General features: G+C 37.5%; 2 protein-coding genes across 6 annotated transcripts in view; both read right to left on the reverse strand.

Moving 5' to 3' along the window:
- Positions 1 to 2,575, reverse strand: part of kat5b (K(lysine) acetyltransferase 5b) — a 10,972-nt gene extending 8,397 nt beyond the window's left edge. For all 5 annotated transcript variants that reach the window (XM_027132951.2, XM_047809477.1, XM_047809475.1 and 2 more), the window contains exons 1-4: positions 2,488 to 2,575; positions 2,309 to 2,375; positions 761 to 829; positions 175 to 311 (exon numbers count right to left, since the gene is read on the reverse strand). In XM_027132951.2, coding sequence (XP_026988752.1) covers positions 175 to 311; positions 761 to 829; positions 2,309 to 2,375; positions 2,488 to 2,511 — 297 coding nt within the window. In that variant the 5' untranslated portion in view covers positions 2,512 to 2,575. The remainder of the gene's footprint in view (positions 1 to 174; positions 312 to 760; positions 830 to 2,308; positions 2,376 to 2,487) is intronic.
- Positions 2,576 to 6,671: 4,096 nt separating this feature from the next.
- Positions 6,672 to 8,649, reverse strand: LOC113634185 (insulinoma-associated protein 1-like). Its single transcript, XM_027132970.2, has one exon. It carries the CDS (start codon positions 8,149 to 8,151, stop codon positions 6,988 to 6,990), a length of 1,164 nt encoding a protein of 387 aa, XP_026988771.1. The 5' UTR covers positions 8,152 to 8,649; the 3' UTR covers positions 6,672 to 6,987.
- Between the last annotated feature and the right edge of the window lie 1,443 nt (positions 8,650 to 10,092).

The following is a 10,092-nucleotide window of genomic DNA, read 5'->3' on the forward strand; positions in this document are numbered from 1 at the left end:
CAAGACAGGAAAACACTGGCAACTGGAAAATGTAACATACCAAAAAGTATATTGATGACTACAATTCGACCACTTCATTTTAAGATCAGAAGTCAACATGTAGCCCCAAAGCTGGCCCCACGTTAGTGGTGCTCAAAAAGTGGGGTAGCAGTGATCTAATACGATGTCGCTTACCACGTCTCGCTCTGGCGAGCTGGGCCGAGAGCCAGATAGGCCGTTCTTTGTGGGTGTCTTTGCCTCCTTCTTAGGGAACTGAAGCTTTTTCATGTCCAGTCTTTCTGGGGTGACCCACTCATCCAACCGCTTGTTGACTTAAAACAGATAATGTGCATCAGCTTATCACTGACAGGGCATCTGAGATTTACTCTGTGATATTCATATAGCACTTTAACTGATAATTTAACTGCAATAACCTCAGAGCATAACAGACGTTTTTTCAGTATGAAATATGTAGAATCTCGGTTTTTGTGTGATTTCAGAAGAATTTTAAGATGATGTGATCTGGATGTCAGACTCTCTAATGATAAAACCTGCTATTAAAGTTTTATGTCTTAGACCTGAGCTCACCACAAGTGAAAACCTGCAAATCTTAACTCATGAACCATAAAATTCTATAACGGTTTGCAACGTCTGTCTAATAGCAAAATCAGCCTGAATATCATACACTGTATATTTGCTTTTACTGTCTTTACTGGAAACACCACCAACCATAGCTAATCAAATATGTTATATGGTATATATTTTTTTTAATTGTACTTACAGTCAATGTAGTGAACATAGTAGAGCTTTTTCCCAGGGACCTCTTTGACGCTGAGGATTTCTGCCAATGCTGAAAAGGAATCGGATTAGACAGAATCAGATCAGAATCAGAATCTGAGATAGGATCATCATCAAAAAAAAACAAAAAAAAAACAAAAAAAACCAAAAAAAAAAAAACACTACTGTGGATTTTTGGATTTTAAATACTGAACAATCTTGAATGATTTTGTGGTGTCAGCAGTTACTAGATAGCTTATCGCAAGAAGAAAGTAGATTAATGACTGTCATCAGTGCCTGTTATACTGCTAATATGGACCACTGTGCGCTTTAGAAAAGCAACAACAAATGATGGCAAAGTAGTACAACAAAGCAACAGAAAAAATAAAAGGATTTCTTAGGTGCGACTTAAGAATATTTGAATGGCTTACATTTATTAATGCACATGCTGAACTTTTATTATTGCTCATCTCTGAGCAGCTCCTTCAATGACAGACTGTTACATCCTGTGTCTGAAGGAGCGATACAGACGCTCTTTTTTCTCCCTGCACTATTAGACTTTACAGTCAAAGCTGCTTCCAGTGAACCATAATTACACACTAGTTTTCTGCTTAACTGCAATTATAACAATAAAGTATTTTAAACATGTGCAATAACAGAAATTTTGAAAAACGTGCAATATTACCTATGTGCAATATGTCTAGTAGCGTAAATACAGCATTTGGCAGACACCCTTATCCAGAGCGACTTACATCATCTTATTTTTGTGCAATTGAGGGTTAAGGGCCTTGCTCAGGGGCCCAACAGTGGCCATAACCACTAGGCTACCACATACCCAATCACTCTTAACTACATACTCGTGGTCTCTTTCTTCTTTGTATTTACACATTGTGTTGTGTATATACTATATATTATATCTCTATTCTTTTATATATTTGCATTTCTTACTCTTTGCTGCTGTAACAGAGAATAAATGTATATCTTATCTTATATAAAAATTCATTCCTAACCATGGCAGCTTGTTAGTGCTATAGTTTGAACCCACAACCTTCTGACACAGTCCACAGCCTTAAACACTGCATAATCTCTCTCTTTATTAAGCAAACATAAGAGAATGTACAACAGCTGTATTGCATGTATTCATTTTGAATGAATCAACATCGTATATTTTTCTAGCGTTAACCATATATGCGTGTATACTGAAAAAAAAGAAAATAACAATTACATTATATAACAATTACACTGAAATACTTTATTTTTTCCCCCAATGCAACAGTCATGTTCAAAAGTTAATAGTAAACAACAGTAACATGAAATAACTATAATCAGATGATGTTCATTAACGGCTTTTACTTTCTCATGTCAGGAATCCTAAAAGAATATTCGCACCTCGTACAGATTGTATTTTGGGTCTAAATCTGTTCACTGTACGCGATACAGGTGTTTTGTTTACATTCACAGCCGCTTGTGTCTGCTTCACTGTGCGCCGCCATGACAGTTGCTTTATTATGCTGCTAGCCTGTTAGCATCCATGCTAGCAGACAGTACTTACGCCATTCGTCTTCATTTTCTTGATTTTTTCTGAGCACGGGAAGTCGACAGCCTTCTACAAGTTCCGGCTATAAAGAAATAACATGTTCAAACGTAAATCCGACTTACTATAATTAAGTATTGATCTAATTAACGCAACCAATTCAGCTAAATAAAAACAGGGATTCATCGAGCACTCACCGTTGAGTCCGCCATTTTGGTCATCAGTGTGAACCTACGCGCGCAAAGAATTGTGGGAAGTCAGTCTGAAGCCAAGAAGCAGCTAATGCTAGAAATATTTTCTGAAGCAACAAACATAAATATGCACAAAATAAGTGAATTAAAGAGCTGAATTTAATTAACCCCTGTACTTTAATTTAACTCCAAACACTTAGATTATTTTATAATTTTATCTCTGTGTAATTGGATGCAGTGAATTGAATGAAACATTTCCTCATGTCTTTTCTACATTGCTATGAAAATAATCATATATTTGTAGACACAGGAGACAAATGCAGGGCTCTCAAGTTTCGAAGACAGGAAAGAGTGACATCTCCACCCCAAAGCCCCCCTTCCCCCCAAATAAATAAAAAATGAAAACACAACAATGGGGGCGTTGTGTTTGGTAAAGGATCACTGAACACAATTTAACCAAATACAAAGTATTTATTCAATTTCCATTCATTAATTTGTGTGTGTGTGTGTGTGTGTGTGTGTGTGTGTGTGAGAGAGAGAGAGAGAGAGAGAGAGAGAGAGAGAGATTATGACTGGTGTTGTTTATTGTAAGTGTTTGTTGCCTTCTTGGACTCCTTTATCATTTGTAATGTTGCTCCAGTTTAAAACCGTTCGGCTCAAGCCCAGCCATTTTTAGGTCATGATTGAGGATTGAGGCGGTTTCGTGTTGAGGTTTTGTTCAAACCGACCATCGAAAATACCCTTTTGCATCAGCATTAGAATGTGGAAGCACTAAAACCAAGGCTACTTGTTCTGAGCAGGTATTGTCAGTGAACCGGGGCCTCTTGGCACCATCTCAGGGCCCCCAGTTTGACAACCACTGGCCTAGACTACTTGTTCTGAGCAGGTGTTGTCAGTGAACAGGCTGTAAAACTGTTGGCTAAGTTAGGGGCACCACTAGTGATTTTGGGTGCTATGAAAGTAAATGAGACTGGGCCCCTACCACACCAAATTCTCACCAAACATACAGGCCTCTGGGGGCCCCACAAGTGCGTGGGCTCTTAGAATCTTAACTTTCCCCCCCTTATTGGCACCCCTGTCAGACACTCATGGAAAACTGATGCTGATTATCTGGGAAACATTTCTAACAGCAGTCAAAATGTCATTGTTTGTGTCAAATGTGAATTAAAACAGGAGATCATGTCTTACTCAGTGCTCAAAGTGATGCTCGCAGCTCCAGTGGTTTTCTCTCTGGGTGAATGAGGATGATGCTGAACTATTCCAGGATGTGCTTTTTTTATTGGTTGTTACCCAAACACAAAAGTGCTAATTTCTGATTGGCTATTGTGTAGCCTCTTTTTTTTTTGATTGGCTGATAATTGTCAGGCTCGACTAGGAGCTCCAGGGGAGACGCACTTGATTCCTGCCTGGTTCCATAGAGACAGTGGTGAGGACTGATACATTTTGGGCGCTGAGGCATATTAAATATATGATAAATAGTAAGTTGGGGTTTTTTTTGTGACAAATACAATGTGTGGCGGGAGAGCATGACAAAAGACAGAATGGGTGACACTTGACAGCCCTGCAAATGGAAAGTATGTTGATCCTTCTTTTTATTGTCTCCTCAAGAGTTTTACATTTTATCCCTGTAGGTTTCCTCTGTGTTTTTCAGTTTCTTTCACTCTTCCTAAATTCAGTTCAATTCCATTCAAATCCATTCAAATGTATTTGTATAACGCTTTTTAAAATCGACGTTGTCTCCAAGCAGCTTTACGGAACCTAAACATAGAACAAAAGGTTGTTATAAGGAATAATAGAATACAAAAATCAAGATTAATGTTAGGGATATTTAAATGTGTTTGTTTTTATTCCCAATGAGCAAGTCTGAGGTGATTCAGGTGACTGTGGGGAGGAAAAACTCAGATGGTAAAGCAAGGAACCTTGAGAGGAACCAGACTCAAAGGGGAACCTCATCCTCATATGGGTGACACCGGAGGGTGTGATTATAAATATACAGTCTGATAAATGTTGTATTGATGAGGAGATTGTTGTCCTCAAAGACCACATGGAGTTGTGTCTCCTCTTATATAGCAGATTCTAACTGGAGCTTTTAGATCTCTAGATATCTCAGGATCCTCAATTATTCCCTATCCTAACCTGTCAAAATCCATTTCTGTATTAGAAAATTGCACATAATTTTTTGAGGGTTGTGTAGCGGCCTGTGTTTCCACTTCTCAGGTCCCAAGCTTTTATCTGGAGTTTGGGTTACTTTCTTTGTGGAGTTTTAGTACATATCTTTCCCTGTTCCTTCCTATATTCCTGTCTCTTGAACAGTGTTTGAATGATACACTCTATGGCTTTGTCCAGGTTAAATCTGTTACTTGTCATTAAAATTAATGGAACAATAGTGACATGTAGATGTATAAAAAGACAGTCTGCAAATTAAGACTTTTTTGGGGGGGAAGTAAACAAATTCTGTGTGAAATCATGATGAATGTCTTTAATTATTTTTTAACTTTTTTTATTTTTTTATTGTCATATATTCAAAATACTAAGTTATGCCACTTTTATTTAATTATTAGTCTATTTTCTTGTTCAAATGGACATGTTGAAGGCAACAGACAATTTTGGAAATCTGTTTTTTAAATTCTATATTGAAGAAATATCTGGGGAAGTGCTTTTTGAGTGGAAAAGTTTGGCCTTTTTTTTAAAGTAGGGCCATAAGTTGTGTTACAGATATAGAAGGACTAATGCATGCTTGATCCTGGCTGTGGAACAGTGGACCAGCAGGCACACATTCAGCCAGAAGAGCTCCTGCTAATGCCCCTACTCAAGCCTCAATTCCTTCATGAGGGCATGTGGGGGTTTTAAACACATATGCACATGATAGAGCCCTAAACTCTAAACTTTTTTGCAGATTAAATATTTGTGACACAAATGGAATTGGTGTTACTGATTATGCGTTGTTTATCTAACTTGTCTATGTATCTAGACTAAGATATATCCAAGCTGTAACACGCCATATTATGATATTTCAATAAACAGTTCAAATCATTAGATTTGATTTATGATTAAATAGAGTACAACAGAGTAGGCTACCATTATGGATAAGGTGCTGTGTCTTTTTGCGGCAAGGGCATATAAAATTGCATTAGCTGCAATGATTTGCCTTTTTGCTACCAAAGTATTTAAAAATCAAGTTCATTTATAGATAAAGATAAGTTTTCCATACTACAAACTAATGATGGACACTGATAATGCAATAAAACTCAAAACATTATTATTATTATTATTATTATTATTATTATTATTATTATTATTATTATTATTATTATACCTCTTCTTATTCAATAGTCAACGTAATGAACATTGGAGCGTTTTGTGTTTCAGTAACATCACCTTTTTGCTTTGCAAGTAAACAAAGAAGAAGGAGTTGCTTTGTTTACAAATTGCATTAAATATCTATTCATTACTTTAATAAAACATCAGTATATGGAACACTGGTGGTTAGCAAAACAGGTAAGAAAACATAAAGACGTGTGCAGAGGGCAACAAGGCATTCCACCTTTTTTTTTTTTATAAATTCACACACCGATTTTCTGTCCATTAAAACTGTAGATGAAGAGCTTATGTTCAAGTTAGTTGAGTTTCTTGTACATTTGGATTCTTTTGTATTTTGCTTCTAAAACTTTTGGTGTTTGTTTGTTCTTGTTGTTACAAAGAAAGTTAATGTATAGTATCTTATTTGCACCCTTTTTTTTGCAAGTGCTCTTGTGTTCTTGTTAGAGCAGAAGTAGTGCTGAGATGTGTTTTTGGTGTTTGCTATTTTTAGACAAAGGTATGAGAAGCTTTGAAAAAGTGAACTTGGTAATCACTCATATTTGATAGCCTCAAATTTCCTGAATGTGACCTATTTTAACTATAAATATTAACTAATAAGATAAGATAAATAAGATATATGACCTGCTTCTTCTCTAGTTTCTTCTCCTGTCTTCTCTCTTAGCTTAGACATGTAGTATGCCTGGATGTATAGAATTCTCCAGGCTATATAATCCAGACCAGTGAAATAAACATCTGGTTTTATCTTCTGATTTGAAAGGTAACAGAACTTGATGACAACATTTAAAACAAATCTTGTTAAACAAATGTTTGACTAACACACCATGCGACTTACAGGTGAATAGAATTTTATTGTTTAGAAAAGTATAATTCATTTGTTTAACAACAATTTCAACCTGATTCAGATGTGTTCAAGAAAATGATAAAATGTAGGCACCCCACAATCATTAAAAATAAAACAAACAAAAAAACCAAGTACAAATATCAAATAAATACATTTAATAAATAAACCAATAAATAAATGATATATAAATAAATAAATACAGCTTTATCCAAAACACAGATGTACATAATGTCTATAAACTACAACTTTTTTTTTCATGAGTCAACTCACATCTTGTATTAATAAAATAAATTATTTTTTTCCCCCCCGGATTAATCACAGTTCACGAGTTCAGTCATCTGTGCTTAAATGTTGTGTGCGAGTAAAATCATTTGTCTGCTTTCTGTCGGATGATGTTTGTTGATGTGCCTCGTCAGCCCTGGTGAGGAGAAGAAGTTCTCTGCACAGAACCGACACGGAAACACGTCGGGCGTTTTGGTAGCTCGCGCTGTACTCGGAGGTTTCCGGGAAAATTCCCGAGACTCTTCCTTTGACAGGACGATAGACTCGGTCAGCCTTGAGAGGTTGAGATCTTGTCGTAAACCTGCAGCTTTCCGTTCATGAAGAGCGAGGTGTTTCCTCAGGTAAGCCTGTCGCCGGAACTTTTTGGCGCACTGAGTGCAATTGAACAGCGCTTCATCCTCAGAGCCAGAGTCGGAGTTCTCGGACTGAGTCGTGGCGCTCGATCCGCTCATCGTACTTGGTTGATTTTCTTCTCCTTTGGGTTTATGCCAGCGCCGATGAGACGCCAGGTTTGCCGGGCAGCTGAAGGTTTTGTCGCACTCGGTGCAGCGGTACTCGACGCGCACAATACGCGAGCACTTGTGGTGCGCCAGACTGAGAGGGTCCGAGTATCTCTCTTTACACAGCTGGCAGATGAACTCACCTAGATGTCTACTCGCCTTCTGCTTCGAGTCTTCAACAGGATCTTCCTTAATGCGCAGACCTAGAACAGGAGAGGTGGTAACTTCGTCTCGATTAACCGCTTTTCTCTCCTGAGAAGGTTTGTGCTTTTTGGATTGGTTGCTTTTGGAGTTTGATCTCGGTGCGGGTCGTTTTGCAGAGTTATTGACGGAGTCGACTTTCGTGCTCGTTTCAGGAAGACTCGGTGATACCGGAGACCCGTTAACCGCAAAGCCACCGAGAACTGGCTCGAGGAAATGCTCAGGCTGACTTAATAAATCAGCAGAACCCTGATCATTGTGGTGTGTTAATGGATATTGGTCTGCGTAACCCTCGGCGTCTGGAAGAGTCGGACTGAGCGACGGAGAGCAGAATGATTCAGGCAAACCCCCCAAACACATTCGGTTCAGAGTCCGTTGAACAATGACGGATGGAAGAGATTCACCGCGGAAATAGTGAAGGCTTGGACTCGGGAGAACATTCGGAGTCGACTCATCCTGGTCCCGCACTCTGTAGGATACAGCTCCTACCTTTTTGGAGCGTTTTATTAGGAAACCCTTTGGCATGGTGCGGTTGACGTCCAGTTAAAGTAGTTGTGTGTCGATTTGCTGAAACGTCTCAGGGTTAAGAAAGAGCAAGTTGCATTCCCTGAAGTCCTTCCTCGAGACTTTTCTGATTTGATGTTCGCCGTCTCTCCCTTTTTAAAGCCACCGGGCGCGTATTGTGCGTCAGTTAGGACGCAGATGGCTGCAATCCAGACGTCAATAGCAGGACCTGGCAACATGATCCACCCTGGGGTCTCAGAGAAGAGGAGCGGCAGATGTCAGCTTCCCCTCCTCCCTCCCTTTTTTACCCCTCCTTCTCGGAGCCATACACTTTGTCCCCCCGCCACACACACACAAACACACACACACATACGGCCACCACCCCACCCCCGACCACTTGCCCCGTCCTTGACGGTCCCTTACCATTATGTAGATCAGGCACTGCCACACTCCAAGATTATACAACTTTTTTATTCAACGCTCCCCTCTGGGAACCTATTCAACGTACACGTGCCGAGTCCCTGCGTCCATTTATCTTAACAGAGGAATGTGTGTGTGTGTGTGCGTGCGCGTGTGTGCGTGCGTGTGCGTATGTGTGTGTTTGTGTGTGTGTTTGTGTGTGTGTAAATAACAGTAGCGTAAATAACATTAAAAAAAGGCCATTTGTGATATTGAATATGATCAATTAATATCAATATGAACTATATTAAATGAGTCTCATACACTATAATATTAATTACATTTTTATTCGATTAAATTATAGATTATTATGTTTTTATAATATAATAATATTATTATATAATTCACTTAATACTTCTTGCAAGAATACAAACAATTTTGTATGGATAATAGTCCAAATAAAATTACAGGTTTTCATTTATCCACCAAAAAAGAACTAGAGGAAACTTAAATACTTTAATAATTAGTTATTATATTATTATGTAATATAATATTAGATAGAAATCAAACGAAATTTTATTAATAGTGACAAATCTTTCCAGGTAAACCAATATAATCTTTATAATACTGACTGTAGCAACATTCTAAAATTCAATAATACTTAAATAAATTTCTGAATCAAAAATGCATAACTATACAGTATGGCAAAGTGGTGAACTTTATTAATAATAGGCTTATTAATCGTTCATGTATAATGTATATTCAGCGAGTGAGAATGAAAGGAATGAGGCAAAAAAACGTTGGAGAATTCCTCAACCAAGAGGATCCAATCCATCCAATCTTACACCCCCAACGCCAAACGTCTGATCCGGACAATAGCAAGGGTCTGTCGTCTTATTGTGGCCGAAATGAACCATTTTCATCACACGTCCGCAATCTGGCGATGAAGGCGGTCACATGTTCGATCAGGTCGTGCATTGCGACGCTCCTCAAGTGCGCCGACAAAAGCGTTTAGTTTGATGAACAACACTGACTTGAATCAATGAGCATAAATCTAACGAAATGTGACCGAACGTTATTAAGTATTCTTTTCAATTATTCATGTTGTTTGTATGGTTATGTTTTATAATAAAAAAATACTCTTATTTAATATATAATACAGTTTCAGTCTGTATTTAATCATCCTGGACAAAAATTAGGACTAATAAAGTATTATTATTATTATTATTATTATTATTATTATTATTATTATTAGTAGTAGTAGTAGTAGTAGTAGTAGTAGTAGTAGTAGTAGTAGTATTTATTATTATTATTATTATTATGTATTTATTTATTATATTTTTTAAATATATTATGCTCTCTCTCTAGATTATTTTATATACCTTCAAAATATATAAAAGTATACATATGAAACATATTTGTCAAATGTCTTAATTGTCTAATCACAATATCATTGAAAGCTTAAGTTATTTCTTTTAACGTTCTTATTTTCATCACGTTCTTTACCGCTGGTTAAAAAGCCCGGTTTCAGTTTTCTTTGTTTGCTTTTTTTATTTCCAAAAA

The sequence above is a fragment of the Tachysurus fulvidraco genome, chromosome 26 (genome assembly GCF_022655615.1).
Source record: "Tachysurus fulvidraco isolate hzauxx_2018 chromosome 26, HZAU_PFXX_2.0, whole genome shotgun sequence".
NCBI classification, from domain to species: Eukaryota; Metazoa; Chordata; class Actinopteri; order Siluriformes; family Bagridae; genus Tachysurus; species Tachysurus fulvidraco.

What these genes read in the sequence shown, in the direction of transcription:
- LOC113634185 (XM_027132970.2), bottom strand. Translation starts at nt 8,151, where the DNA reads ATGCCAAAGGGTTTCCTAATAAAACGCTCCAAAAAGGTAGGAGCTGTA.